The sequence below is a fragment of the Cyprinodon variegatus genome, unplaced genomic scaffold (assembly GCF_000732505.1).
Source record: "Cyprinodon variegatus isolate N-32 unplaced genomic scaffold, C_variegatus-1.0 Scaffold312, whole genome shotgun sequence".
Lineage (NCBI taxonomy): Eukaryota > Metazoa > Chordata > Actinopteri > Cyprinodontiformes > Cyprinodontidae > Cyprinodon > Cyprinodon variegatus.
In genome coordinates, this window is record NW_015150765.1 from 575,607 (window position 1) to 590,935 (window position 15,329).

Below are 15,329 nucleotides of genomic sequence, written 5' to 3' on the forward strand. Positions count from 1 at the left end.
AAAAAAAATGTTGATGATTATGTGTTTTGTTTTATTTTCTGAGTATATTTCATTTATAAAAAACACGTTTTGTTTTATAGCAGGCATTCATCTTGATCTGATAACGACAGCTGATAATAAAAAGTAATAAAAACAAAAAGACACTTTTTTCTTTTTAGTTTCTGTGTTTATTTACAGGCTTAAGGTGTAACAACAAACTTCCACAACCCATTTTTATTTTTATAAATACACCAAACAAGGCTTGATGAACCCTCACTAAGATACAATCCTTCAAGCCTCTAGAAACAGCAAAAAATAAGCTTGGAAGGATATAATACCTGCTGCTTCTATTATATGTTAGTAAATCATGCGAAGCAGAAATATAGAATATGAAAATAAAATGAGATATAGATCAATGGGCTGCTTTACAAAGAAGATTTAACATGAAATAAGTACATTTAGTGTCGAATACAAATACTGGATGTGCTGCAAAGCTTAAAGATCTTCCTCAAAAAATGTTAACTTATGGCTTTTCCTGCTGTTCATTTATCATCCCTACAGTCTGAATACGAAGTTTATGGATTAAAACTCTGGATGAGTGACGTTAACCTGGGCTAAAGAAGGCCTGACGTCTGTAACCAGCAGGGTTTTTATGGCTGGAAGCTGTTTTTAAGCTGAGCTTTCAGTCATGCATCAGTTGGATGCTTCTCTGAACAACCAAAGCTCAAAGAGTCTTCTGCAGATTTTTAGAGCAACGCGACCGAACCGAGCAGCAGAGCAGCGCTGGTGTTTCAGCGATGTGGCGTTTTAAAGCCGCTGTAGCTACCAGATCTGCTCCGGTCCTGCTTCCTGCTTCCTGCAAGTGACGTTACGCTACGTGATTGGCTGAACGTTGCCACATGATGTCAAACATTGTGGTTGCCTAGACAACGATAACAACATCAGGCAGCGTCGGTATGCCGAGTCTGGAGCATCTGTAGCGTTAGCGTGTCTAATGACCAATGAAGTTTTACCTGATCGATAACAAAACTAAAAAAAGGTCAGTTTCAGGTGAACAAAGTAACAGTTAGACCGTGATATAAATGGGGAGAGGTGGGTAGCCCTCCGGCACGAAAAGGACAAAATAATAAAAAAGTAAGAAAAACTAAGTATTCGCCTACCCAGAAGTTATTCTGTTTGCGCAGGACGGATCGTGCTCCCGGGACGGATCGGGTAGTGACAACGCAAACTAGGATTCTTCTTCTTCCTCTCAGACAAAAACACAGAAGCATGGTGGGAACGCGAGTTACATAGAGTTCTTTCTGTAACTGACTGACCGAAGTAGCTACCAGAGTAGTTCCTATCGTAGTAGCTACGTCGTCGCCTTTTCTTTTTAGGGCGTTCTGCACAAAACTGCACAAATTACCAAGGCAGCGCGTTTCCCTCTAGTTAGCTTCATATCCCTCTTTTACTCGTTTGGCTCCCGGATAGACGAGTCCGAGTAGCGCACACAGATATTCAACACACTCGATCCTCGAAATCGGATATCAAACTAAATCCAAAGTTTCTCTTTATAATCGTCTCTCTGTGCCTCCAGGAAAAGCAGGAATTTAGACAATCCGAGTCAAACTGGCAGATGTTCCTTGCTTGGTGCCTGTTGCACTGTGAGCACACGTCGCTCTAACTGCAGCGCTCAGAACCTGGTGATGAAGCTGAGTTTATGCATTTCAGAGTAAATATGGCAGTGAAGCCCAGGAGAGGAAAGATATTGAAGCTTGGCATCCTTTAAGCAGACTATCCATTGACTCCATATTCTGCTCTGCAGAGAAGAGTTTTCTCTTGACTTTTCAGAAATATACACATGGACAGAAACCTTAGTTTGTACATCCGATTTGGTTGGGTTAACAGTCCGACAGTAGGTTTTGGGAAATGATTGTATGTTTGTGGAAGACTAAATACGTATCTTAAAATGAATATTAAAAAAAGTCAAAACCAAGACAATTGTACTGCTTACAGTACAAGATCATGAATCTAATGAGGAGTCAAATATACAATAAACCAAAAAAAAATAAGCTGGTAGAAAATAAAAAAATTGCAAGTGTTGTAACAACCCCATGCAGAACAAAATAAAAGAAGTTATTATTCCACAGGGAAGTAGGCATCTGGTGAGCGTTGTGATTTTAAAGCACATCCGTCCTCAGTAGCGCCGGCTATAGCTCGGAGAACCGTAGGAGGACGACGAGAAGGTCGTTGTGAAACTGGATCCCGTGGCATCAAAGCTGCCTCTCCTGGAGCCTGATCTGGAGCCGGTTCTGGAACCGGATCGTGATCCGGTAGCAGAGCCAGAACCGCTGATGCTGTACGGGCTGTAAAGGCCTTTGGTGGACTGAGACGATGCTTCGAGCAGCCGCAGACCGGTTCCTTCCTCAATCATGCTTCTTTCCATGGCATCCTTGTAGGAGATCTTGAGCTTGGTTTTTGGGCAGGTGAGGTATTTTGAATATGCGCTGACATCTCTTAACTTCTGGGCTGTGCGGGTGTCTAAGGTGCCCTTCTTCATAGCCTCATCAATGGAGACTCTGCCTGAGGCATCTGGCTCAATAAGCCCACCAGTAAGATACTGGACCTCAAGGAACCGCTGTCCGGCTTCGTAGTAAAGCCATCCTTTCTTCAGGGCTTGGGCAGCAGACATTCTGGTTTTGGTTCTGGGATCCTCAAATCCATTGTACGCCTTCTGGGCTAAACTGATGCGGTCCACCATGATTTTATCCACAAGTCCTTTATTCATCGCATCAGCTACAGAGAACTTCTCTCCTGTGTTTGGGTCAATAATCCCACCAGTGCAGGCCTGAGCTTCCAGTAACCGTTGACCTGTTATGTTGTCAACCAGGTTTCGGTGAATGGCCTCGGTGACAGAAACCTTTTCCAGTGTGTCTGTGTCTAATATTCCAGCTACAGGTCCAGTTTCCTCAGATGGGTCATTCCAGGTGGTTGCTGGTGTTTTAATGGAAGGTACTGGGCTTGAGGTATAGGAGGAGGAGGAGCCAAAGGAGGAGGAACGTGATCTGCTTCCACTCATGTTTCCAGAGAGCATGTCTGCAAACTCTGTAATGGACAGGGATCCTGCTCGGTACTGATCCAGTGCAGACTTATCTATCAGGCCTTTTGAGATTGCATCATCAATGTCATACTGCCGTCCAGACCTTCTGTCGATGATCATGGACTTTACCACTCCATCAGATGAAGTTATCGTTATCTCCTCCCATTCGCACTCCTGCTCTGAGAGCTCTATGTAGGTCTGGTGATCAATCAGACCTTTCTGATATGCTTCATAAACGGACATCTCCTTGCCAGACTCTGGATCAACGATGACAACCCTTCGCTTACGAACCGAAGACTTGGACGACGTCTTCCTCTCACGTTTCTTCTCCTTCATCAGCAGCAGACGAAAGCCGGTTTCTGGATCCGTCATACACCTCTCTATCAGTTGCAGGTAGGTGAGGTTTTCCTCTGTGTTTGGGTCAAAGAAGCCCTTTGTGTCATCTGAGGGATCTGTGAGGATCGTATTCATTTCCTCGTCAAAAAGGCCACGCTCATATGCCGTCTCCACTGGCAAACGGTAACTCCCCTGGGGATCGATAATGCCTCCGGTGGCGATCTGGGCCTCAAGCAGCCGAATGCCATGGTCTTTTAGGATGAGATCCTTTTTCATCGCCTGAAAAAGCGAGACAATCTGTCCAGAGTAAGGGTCTCTGTAGCCTGTGACTGCTCGTTCAGCTGAGAGGAGTTTGTCTTTAAATTCTGGGCCAACGACACCCAACTTAACAGCTTCTGTGACATTCAGTTTGAGGTTCTTGATGGGGTCGATGATGTATCCTGTTGCAGCTTGAGCCTCAAGCAGCTCAAAGGCTGTTCCTGGCCGGATCATGTTCTTTTTCATTGCTTGGTAGATAGAAAGGCGATCTTTGGTAGACTCGACATACACACCTGCTATACAGCTGGTGCCCTCAAGGTACTTCTTCAGTCCTCTGCTGATCTCCTCCACTGTGATGAGGCCATCAGTGAGATCGTTGTAGGTCTTTTGGTCAATAATTTGTGAACGAAGGAGCTCGTCTGCAGTGATTTGTCTTCTGAGACCCTTGAAGAGCTGACTGCCGGCCAGGGACAGCAACCGCATTCCACTTTCTTTATCAACCCTGCATCTCTTCAGCAGCTGTGCATAGGTCTGCTCCTCATCTGTCGCTGGGTCGATGTAACCTCTAACATCCGCCGTAGGTTCGGTTATCCGGTCAAGCGTTTCCTTATTAATGTATCCGCGCTGCATTGCAACATCTACAGGAAGGTGAAAGTAGTATTCAGGATCCATCAGACCTCCAGTGGCATTCTGTGCCTCCAGAAGCCTTAAGGCATAATCTTCAGGAACCAGGCCTTTTTTCATGGCCTGGAAGAGAGAAATCACCTTCCCACTGTATGGATCCCTGTATCCTGTTACCGCACGCTCAGCTGAGAGGAGTTTGTCATGGAGCTCAGGGCCAACAAGGCCCTTACGTACAGCTTCATCAACTGTTAGGAGCTCGTCTTTCACTGGATCAATCATGAATCCCGTTGCTGCCTGGGCCTCAAGAAGTTTCAAAGCAACTTCAAGCTTAACTTTGCCATTCTTCATGGCCTGGTAAATGCTGATTTTAGGAGGACTGTCTGATAAAATCCCTGCAATGCAACCTGTCCCAAAGAGGTACTGCTTGACCGATGGCATCTCCATCACCTCTCGGATACTCATCTTCTCTTGCTTCAGGAGGTTGTATGTGTGAAGGTCAATAATTCGAGCGCTGTACAGCTCCTCGATAGTGACTCTTCTCCTGATCACATCACATGACATGCCCTGCTCCAGCTTCAGAGTCTCTCTTTGTTCGATGATTTCGATGATGATGATGAGCATCCTTTCCTTGGTGATTTGTCCCAAGCGATACTGTTCTAGCAGCCGCTGTCTCTCGCTTTCAGGGAGCATGTTTGAGTTCATGACGTCCCAAATGGTCATTGTTCTTCCTGCAAAGCTCTGATGTGGGATTTCAATAGGAGTATTTGCTAGATCTTTTTGAGTTTGCTCCTCTGTGTACTCGTAGGACTTCTCAGTCGTTGCAGGAGCTTCACCCTTTGGCAATGGCAGGTAGCACAGACCTGTGTTGGGATCTCGAATGCATGTCTCCAGCAGCTGTTTGTAGGTTACCCTTTCATTGGTGCCCGGGTTGGTGAAGCCCTTAATGTCACCTGTCGGTTCGTTGAATGATTTTAACATTTCTTTACTGAGGATGCCACGCTGGACGGCGACGTCAACAGGAACACGATGGCTGCTGACTGGATCAATGATTCCACCAGTTGTCATCTGAGCTTCTAGAATAGGAATAGCGTGCTCTCTCAACACCAGAGCTTTCTTCATGGCTTGGAACAGGGAAATCTTACTGCCAGTGTATGGATCTTTGTATCCTGTCACTGCCTTTTCAGCAGACAGAAGTTTCTCGTGAAGCTCGGGGCCAACGACTCCAGCCTTAACAGCATCATCCACAGAGTATTTCTCATTTTTCACTGGATCAGTTATAAAACCAGTCCCAGCTTGGGCCTCAAGAAGTTCCAGTCCAGTGTTATGCTGTAAGACCTTCCTTTTCATTGCTTCATATATGCTCAGCTTCTCATCAGAGTCTTCCATGGTGATGCCATCGATGCGGTCGGAGCCATGCAGGTACTTTCTGACTTTATCAGTTTGGCTGATGTCTTTGGGGGCCTTTTTGCCCTGCTGAAGTTGCTCAAATGTGGCCTTGTCAATAATGTTGGAATCAAGAAGTGAGCTGGCACTGACCCGTTCTCTCAGGCCTTCAAAACAAGCTTCTTCCTTTGGTTTGTCCTCTTTTTCATCAACCGTCGTAATCACAATCTTAATCAGCTTCTCGATTGTTATCAGTCCCATTCTATACTGTCGGATCAGTTCTATTCTCTGTTCCTCTGTGATGTATTCAGAGTTTATGATCTCCCAAACTGTGACTTTTCTTCCTTTGAAATGTCCATATTCCAGCTCCATTGTCTTCTCGTTTAGAGCCTCTTTGGTTTTGGCCTCAGTTATTTGTTTGTCCTCTTTCGGCTTTGGAGCCTTCTTTGAAAGAGGAAGTAAAGGCAGTCCGGTCTCTTTGTCTCTGACACATTGATCCATGAGTTGTGCATAGGTGGTTTCCTGCTGTGAGTTGGGATCATAAAACAGTTTTGTCTCATCTGTGCTTTGGTTCAAGGTCTTGTTGATTTCTTCATCAAAGTATCCTCTTTTGTAGGCGACTTCATTGGGGACGCGACAGCTTTTAACAGGATCTATAACTCCGCCCGTTGAAATTTGGGCTTCCAGCAGACGGATTCCTTGGTCTTTTTTTACGAGGCCTTTGCTCATGGCTTCAAAAAGGGACACCTTTTTCCCCGTGTAGGGATCTCTGTAGCCGCTGACAGCTTGCTCTGCTGACAGGAGACGCTCATGCAGCTCTGGACCAACGAGACCCGATTTAACAGCTTGGTCAACAGGCATGCGTTCGTTTTTCACAGGGTCGATCAGAAATCCTGTTGCTGCCTGAGCTTCCAGAAGATTCACAGCTGTCTCTGGGGACAGTAGTTCTTTCTTCAAGGCTTGATAGAAAGGCATCTTCTCTTTAGTAGGTTCGTTCAGGAGACCTGCGATGCTGGGGGTACCCTGCAGGGCCTTCTTTACAGCATCCATCTCAGAAACCTCTTTGACTGAGATCTTACCATTGCTCAGTTTGTTGAACAAGTCTTTGTTTATGATCTTAGACTCCAGGAGCTCATTGGCGGTCACTGGAGCCCTCAAACCCTTGAAGACGTTTCCGCTTTCCTTCTCCTTGTCTTCAACCACAGTGATGACGATTTTGATGACTTTCTCCACGGTGATCTTACCAGTCTTGTACTGCCGGATCAGCTCTCTTCTCTGTTCCTCAGTGAAATACTCGGAATTGATCACTTCCCAGATGGTGACAGTTTTTCCTTTAAACTTTCCAAATGGAACGTTGACATTGGAGCTGCTGAACACCTCTTTGGTCTCCATATCCGTGTATGTTCTCTCTCTCTGACCAGCTTGCTCTGTAACCGGTAAAATCAGCAGGCCCGTTTCTGGGTCTTTGGTACACTTCTCCAGTAGCTGTTTATAGGTGAGTGGCTCCTGAGTGCTGGGATCAATGAACAACTTGGACTCGTCACTGGGATCTGTGAGTTTCTTGTTCATGTCTGCATCAAACTGCCCCTGCTTGTAAGCCGTCTGGAGTGGGACTCTGTGACTGTTGATGGGATCCACGATTCCACCCGTCGCAAGCTGCACGTCCAGGAATTTGGTGGCCTGCTCTTTATCCATTAGGCCCTTCTTCATGGCCTCAAACACAGAGATTCGAGCTCCGGTGTATGGATCTCTGAAGCCAGTGGCCGCTCGCTCAGCAGAAAGGAGACGTTCATGGAGTTCAGGTCCAACTAACTCCTCCTTAACAGCCTCGTCTACGGAGAGAAGTTTGTTCTTCACTGGATCAACAATGTAGCCTGAAGCTGCTTGAGCTTCCAGAAGCATTGCAGCAGCCTCCGGGGTGATCTTGTTCTCAGTCATGGCTTTGTAGACGCTCGTTTTTTCTTTGGATGGAGTCAGGATGCCTCCGATGCAGCTCTGGCCTTTGAGACACGATCTGACTTTGTCGGTCTTCATAAGCTCCTGCACTGTGACTTTGCCTTTTTTCAGTTTGTCCATGTCCTTCTTGCTCAGGACACCAATGTCCAGAAGTCTCTCTGCAGGAACCTTCTCTCTCATTCCGTCAAATGCAAATGGGGATCCGCCATCTTTTTTCACCCCGTCCACTTCTACTGAGCCATTGAGAACTTTCCTGGTGGTTCCCAGCTGTTCCTCCTGAACTTGTTCAGTCTGAACTTCTATTTCCTTTGTTTTGGACGTACCCTTTTTAGGAGCAACCTCCAAACTCTGCAGTTTCTCTCTGAGCTTTTTGTTCTCCTCTTCCAAGAGTTTTTCTTGCTCCAGTCTCTTCTTTTCAAGCTCCTCCATCTCCTTCTTTTTGTTTTTCACCTCAGCTTCAGCGTCCTTCTGCTTCTTCACCGCCTCGTCCATTATGGCCTGCAGCTTCTTCCTCTCCTCCTCCATGAGTGTGAGCTGCCGCTCCTGTTCATCTTTAAACGCCTTTGCCTTCTTTACTTCCTCCTCATACTGTTTCTCCAGCTTTGTTTTCTCCTCTTCCACAGCCTTTTCTCTTTTCAGTAGCAGCTCCTTCTCAGAGAGGAACGTTTGTTCAAGTAGGACCTTCTGTTGCTCAATCTGCTCCTGTTGGGCAGTCGCCATCTGTGGGAGAGAAGGGGTATAACCTCTTAGTTATAGGCACGTCTTTCAGAAAGAGAGGGATCAAATATTTAACAAATTGGTTAAAAAAGTAGTAGCTTTCATAGCTAATTACTATAAGGGCTCAATGTAAAAAAAATCAGAGTACTACCCTGAGGGTCTAATGCTTCGTTCACTCCGCACGCGATTGAAGCAGCAGGTTTACATAATTGACCTGCATCAAGGAGCAACAAAAGATCCTGCTGCGCGTTTGAGGTGCGGGACAGACGGATGGAGTTGGAAAAATTGACCTTTAGCTGCTGGACGCGCCGCATCAACCAATCAGAGAAGCTGATCTAGGAGCTGGCAGGGAGTCAGACGCAGCACTGCTGATGCAGAGCGCTATGATCACTCCTCTGAAACAGTTTAACGCCTAAATTGACTTCAAATGTAGAAACCTGCCGACAGAATATGTTCGCGTTTATTTCTTGGTGCCTGCAGTTTGGATTACGTCCATCAAAAGAGCTAACAGTCGCCATCAACAGGAGGGGAAAACCCCCAGGAGGCGAGCGGGCCTGAGCCAGCTGCTGCTGGGGATTCCCAGTGACAGCACTCCGCCGGTGTACAGGGTTTCCTGCTCCTCCGATAGCGAAATAATATTCAAAGGCAGGATCATAATGTTTTCAGGAGGAATTTCTCACTTAAAAATAGATTCTAACTACTTTTTACCCGCTGATCACAGCTAATATAGCAAAGCTGCTCTCTGGCATTGAACACAGGAGCAGCAGAAGCATCTGGACTCACTTTACTGGACGTCTGACCTTAATGTGGAAAAGCCTAAGAAATAAAGCAACAGAAGCTTCTTTGATGGCGTTCGGTGTGAACGTAGCATTAGTCCTGCTTTGAGTGAGGAACTGACACGGCTTTCCTATTGGGAGAAACCAAAAATGGGCTGATGGTAAAGGCTTTTAGATTTGCTATTCTGTCTGTTTGTTAGTCCAAATCGGTTACTAGATGAAATTTACTTTTTAACTATTATGAAAATAAGATCATAAATAAAATACGCTAAAGCATTCTAACGTGAGGGTTAAACCGGACTGTGTCGTTCCTTCTGTTGACTGTACCTGTTGAGTCTTCCTCTGAAGCTCCTCGGCCTCTTTCCTCAGCTTCTTCTTCTCTTCCTCCAGCTCCGCTATGGCTTTTTTCAGATCATCAGCTTCCCTGCTGCTCTGCAGCCTCTGAGTCTCCAGTTTCTGCACAACGGTTTCCTTCACCTGTATCTCTGTGTCCTGGAGACGGCCTTTAGCTTCTTCTGCCTGCTTCTTGAACTTCTTGGCCTCGTCTTCGGCTTTGGACCGAGCCTCGCTGAGCTCCTTGACTCTGAGCTTCAGCTTCTCTGCCTCAGCAGAAGCTTCCCGGTGCCTGGTGCGCTCCACCTCTAGAGATTTCTGGAAGTCCTCTGTGTCCTTCTCAAGGCGCTGCTGGATCTGGCGTTTGTCCTGCTGCAGTTGTTGTGCCTTCTCCTGAGCCTGCTCCTTGAGTTTCTGGAGCTCCTCTGCTTCAGCCTTCAGTCTCGTTGCCTCCTGGATGGCCTGCATTTTCTCCTTCAGCATCTTCTCAGCTAGCGCTCTCTGCTCAGCCAAATCTGCCTCCGCCATCTGTCTCTGCCTGGCCGCCTCCTCAGCCTCCACAGAGAGCCGGGCTGCTTCTGCTGCCAGGTTCTTCATCTTCTCGGCCTCCTCCTGGAGTAACTTCTGGGTGCTGTCCTTGTCTTTCTGCATGAGGAGACGGTTTTGCTCCTCGATCTTGAGTTTGACTTTGAGGAGCTCATCCATCTGATTCTTTACTTTGGAAAGCTCTTCCTCCACCTGAGCTTTCTGTTTGACGGCATCATGGACTTCTCCTTTGACTCTCTGAAGCTCCGCCTCCAGCACTTCTCTCTGCTTGTCTGTTTCCTCCAGCTGCAGCTTGACGGCTGAAAGTTCCTTCTCCACCTGGGATTTCTGCTTCAGTGCCTTTTCGGCCTCTTTCTTGTGTTTGGCCATCTCTGCGTCCGCCTGCTGCTTCTGCTTCAGCGCCGCTGCCTCGGCGGCGGCTCGCCTCGATGCCTCTTCCTCTGCCTCCTTCCTCAGTCTTTCTGCTTCCTGTTGAGCGGCGGCTCGTTTAGCGGCTTCGTCCTCAGCAGCTTTTCTCTGCCTCTCGGCCTCCTCGGCTTTCTGTCGAAGCAGCGCTGCCTCTTTCTCCGCCTTCTCTTTGTCCTTCTCTGCAGCCTCAGCGAGCTTCTTTGCGTTTTCAAATTCATCTCGGAGCTTCTCCTGAGCCAGAAGGTCCTCCTTGTTCTTGCTGAGAACATTCTGAGCTTTCTGCTCGGCGGCGCCGCATTTCTGCGCCGCCTCCTTGGCCAGTACCGCCTGCCGCTCCGCCTCCTTCTCGGCGTTGTCCCTCTGCTTGTTGGCTTCCTCCGCCTTCTTTTTGAGTCGCTCCACTTCCTCCTGAGCAGCTTTGCGTTGCCGCGCCGCCTCTTCCTCTGCGGCAGCGATTCTCTTCACCTTCTCCTCGGCTTCCTTTCTCTTCTTCTCCTCCTCTGCTGCCAGTTTTTTCAGTTTCTCCGCCTCCTCCTCAGCTTTTAGTTTGCTCTGCTGCGTCTGATCCGCCGCCTCCTTCAGTTTCTTCAGCTCCAGCTCCAGGTCGGACTTCTCCTTCGATGCTTTCTCAAAGTTGATCCTGATGATGTGAATTTCCTCCTCCACCACCTTCTTCTGCCTCAGAGTTTCCTCCACCACAGTTTTCTGCCTCTCCATGTCGGAGTCAGAGGAGCCCTTCAGCTGGGTGATCTTCTCCTCTATCTCCTGCTTGTGCTGGGCAGCTTGGTCCTCCAGGAGCTTCCTCTGATACGCCTCCTCCTCCGCCTTGCGCTTCAGTCTCTCGTTCTCCGCCTCCTTGGCTTTCAGGGCGATCTCCGCCTCGGTCTTCAATCGCGTCGCCTCGTTGATGGCGGCCAGCTTTTCCTTGAGGATCTTCTCGGCCTCCGCTCTCTGCTGCGCCGCCTCGTCTTCTGCGATCTGCCTCTGCTTCTTTGCCTCTTCCACGACCGCTCTGAGCCGTGCGGCCTCCTCGGCTAGCTGTTTCATCTTCAGAGCTTCGGACTCCAGGAGCTGCTTGCTCTTTTCCGACTTGGACAGCGTCTCCTTCTCCGCTTTGACCTTCATCTGCAGCAGGGCGTCCATTTCACTGCGGACTTTGGCCAGCTCCTCTTCCAGCTGCTTGCGCTGGTTTTCTGCAGCGCTCACTTCGTTCTTCAGACGCTGGAGCTCACTGTCCAGCAGCGCCCTCTGCTGTTCGGCGTGGTCGAAGTCGGACTTCAGCCGGATGCATTCCTGCTCGGCGGAGAGTTTTTGCTGCGCTATCTGCTCTGCGAACTGCCTCTGCTTCTCCAGCTCTTTTTCAGCGTTTTCTTTCTGCTTCAGCGCCGCCTCCTCCGCCTTCGTTCTCCTCTTGGCGTCTTGTTCGGCTTCGACCTTCTGCCGCTCCGCCTCCTCCTGAGCCTGGCTCTTCTTCTGGGCCTCCTCCTCCGCCTGCAGCCTGAGGCGGAGGGCCTCGTTGGCTTTCTGCCTCCATGTTTCCAGCTCCTGCTCTGCCAGCTCTCTGGCTTTCTCTGCCTGCTCCTGCTGCCTCCTGAGCCGCTCCGCCTCCTCCTGCAGCTGCAGGACGGTGCCCTGCTCTTTCCTCAGAGAGTTCTCCAGTTCTGTCGTCTTTTGGCTGTACGACCTGGCTTCGGACTGCAAGTGGGTGGCGGCGCTCTGCTGCGCCACCTCCTCCACCACCTTGATCTGCCTCAGCTTCTCCTCCTCGGCCTGCTTCACGCGCCTCTCTGCTTCCTCGGCCTGCATTTTAAACTTCTGCAGCTCTTCCAGAGCTTTCTGCTTCTGCTTGGCCGCTTCCTTCTCGGCTTCAGCTTTACGCTTCAGCTCATCTTCAGCGTTTTTCTTCCTCTGGGTCTCCTCTGCGACCTGCTTGCGGAGCCTCTCCGCCTCGTCCTGAGCGGCTTTCCGGAGCTTCTCCGCCTCAGCCGCTTTGTCTCGGAGGTTCTGTAACTCGGACTCGGCCGTGCTTTTCTGCTTCATCGTCGTTTCCAGCTGGATCCGGATGATGTGGATCTCCTCCTCGATCTTGGTCCGACTGTCCAACGCCTCCTTGAGCTGCTGACTCTTGGACTTGATCTCCTGCTCAGAGAGGCTCCTCAGCTGCTGCAGCTCCTGCTGGATGTTCTGCTTCTGCTTCTCCGAGTCCACGGCCACATCCTGCCTCCTGTCCGCCTCCTCCTTCATCTTCAGCTTCAGCTCTTGGGCCTCCTGCTCTGCTTTGGCCACGGACTTCGCCTGCGCCTCGGCCAGCTGCTTCTGCTTTTCCAGCTCAGCCTGAACCTCTGCCAGTTTTCTTCTTTCTTCTTCTTTTAGTTTTTCTGAAGCTTTCTGTTTTGGAGGAAGCAAAGCGGGAGAGCTGGTTAGAGCTGTTAGATCAGGTCAGAAGATAACCTAAAGCATGCTGGGAGTTAGAGTTTTAGGGCCCTTTCACACCATGACGATTTAGCCAGCTTATGCCCGACATCCCAGAATCTCCTAAAACATTCAGAACTTATGTCTGACGACAGCCTAACTAATGCATCACGCACGGCAGCGTAACGGCATTACGAAGCGTCAGTTAAAGCTGCTTCTCTCAGGAACATCGCTGCCCCCCACAGGAGCAGCGATGCGCCTGCAGGCGCCTGGTCTGCATAAAAAGATTTCTTTGATCGCAGTATTAACCTAGCTGCCCTATAGGCTGGTTTATGCTCACAAACCAGGTCGTCTGCATGCGTCGCAGTTAATGCAGATATGCCCCGCCCCCTTCCGCAGTCACTCTGCTGCACCTCTAAAAAATTATAGTTGACCGCAGACAGGAGGCCTCTGATTGGTCAGATCTACATCCGCTCTACTCTATGCGTATTTCCTGTTTGGTTCCTTACCGGCTTGTTTTGTTTGTCTGACCGCCATATTGGAAAACGACTGGTGAAGATGGAGCAGCTCGCAGAGCGAGGTGCGCCAGAACGCTGGGACCCTTTTTCCACCTGGATCCCCGCTCTTTTTGGCCCTCATGTCCCTCCGTTGTCGTCCCCACTTCCTCACCGCCTCGGCCGTATCTAGACCCACAGCTACTTCCTGATTGGCCCTCTGGCGTTGTGGCGTGGAATAACACGGCGCAGACCACGCTTCAATATTGGGCAGAAATCAAAAATATCTGCAACACGCTGCTGAGGGACGATAACCAGGCCTTATGATGGGGATGAAGTCTGGAGGAGAACTAACGGTTTCCTCCTGTGAGCCGCCTTCCATTACTCATAGTTTCTGTAGAAGCTCGAGTATAAGCGTACGTTGGCATAGATCGGGACGTTCTCGCCGTATGTCGTGTTTCAGCGTCTTCATAACTTAAACAAAACATAACTTATCAAACGTATGCCGGCGTTCTGATGTTTCATACTTCAGGCATTCGCTGGTCTAAACCGCCAAGGTGAGACAGGAGCTATACTGAATGTTAAAGGCATCAATTATGGAAGCAGTTTATTAAAAACTAAATAAAAAAACTGTTATTGATGGTTATCAAATGTTCAAATAATAAGATTCCATATTTAATAAAAACTCATTTATTTTGGCTTTATCTACTTCTAGATTATATATGATTTAATTATTGCAATATATATTTATTTATCAAGATTAATCTATTTACCTCAAGAGGAATTATTTTATTCATTAATGATTTATCTTAAGTATTATTTATTTAAAGATATATTTATTTTTGTATAAATAACTTACACTGTAATACAATAAAAGAGAAATACACATTCAGAGAGAGAAATACTGGAATAAGTATTTCTATATGCATGTAGCTTTAATTGGTTTCCACTGTAATTAAAAAGAACAGCGGTGCTTTTATTTCAGTCTATGAGTTAAAATATTATTTAATGATGTTTAATATTTTACATTTTTTTCCAGAGTTTTTTTTTTTCTTATTGTTACCAGATTCCTGGATTTAAATCAATCCAGGAATCTGGTAACAATAAAAAAAAAAATGATGAAATCCTGTTTTGATAATTTCCATCCTATTATTTCTTTATCCCAGTTATTTTACAATTCAGATAAATAAAATAATCTTAATTGACATTTTAATATTAAAGGACTTTAACCTGCAGTAAATGTAATAATTTTACGCTTTCTGGATTCAGGAAAATATCAAAAACATTGAAATGAGTAAAACAAGTAAAATTCTATGTTTGAAAATTCAAAACTTGAGATGGATTTAATCATTTGCTTAGATTAATACAAATATTAAGTTGTATAAAAATTAAACTCATAATAAAAACCATCTTTAATTCTGAGAGGATTTATTTTAATATAAAAGTTTGTAAGCAGCCCAGAAATATATCCTCTTTCATTTATGTTTGTTTTTTTAGTAAATTTCCAGTCAGCCTCCATTGGGTAGAAAAACAGAAACTGGTTTCATTTATTGCTGGTTTCACATGAAGCAAACGTCTCACAGCTCGTTTATATAAAGAGAAATCTTTGTCTTTTAGTTTATTCAATCTTTAAATCTTTCTTAAATCTTTAAATCAACCTTTGAAAGAGTAAAATAATAAAGAGGAAATTGTGAGGAAGAACTCAGCAGCATGCAAACATAGAAACATCTAGAAAACATCCATCAGTCTGAAAGGAGGATCACAACAAAAAAAAAGGTTTTGGAGCAAAAGTGATGCAGCAAAGAGACGAAATAAAAAAATCCCACACTGACTGAGGACATGAATGCAGCAGGTGGGAGATGAAGCTGAGGAGGAACAGGAAGGTTCAGGGTCTGGAAATCGTTCAGGAGGGAACGCCAACAAGATGGAGTCAAAGGTCAGGAACGGATGAAGGTCAAAGGTTAAAAACGTCACCTTTCTGACCTCAATTTTAGTTCTAAGATTTAGGAGCAAAAAGCTAAATAGAAA

At 47.0% G+C, this 15,329-nt stretch overlaps 1 protein-coding gene across 1 annotated transcript in view; it reads right to left on the reverse strand.

Moving 5' to 3' along the window:
* Positions 1-209: 209 nt before the first annotated feature.
* LOC107090836 (plectin-like) overlaps positions 210-15,329 on the reverse strand; it is a 142,198-nt gene continuing 127,078 nt past the window's right edge. Inside the window, exons 33-34 of the mRNA XM_015384427.1 lie at positions 9,436-12,783; positions 210-8,335 (exon numbers count right to left, since the gene is read on the reverse strand). Coding sequence (XP_015239913.1) covers positions 2,156-8,335; positions 9,436-12,783 — 9,528 coding nt within the window. The 3' untranslated portion in view covers positions 210-2,155. The remainder of the gene's footprint in view (positions 8,336-9,435; positions 12,784-15,329) is intronic.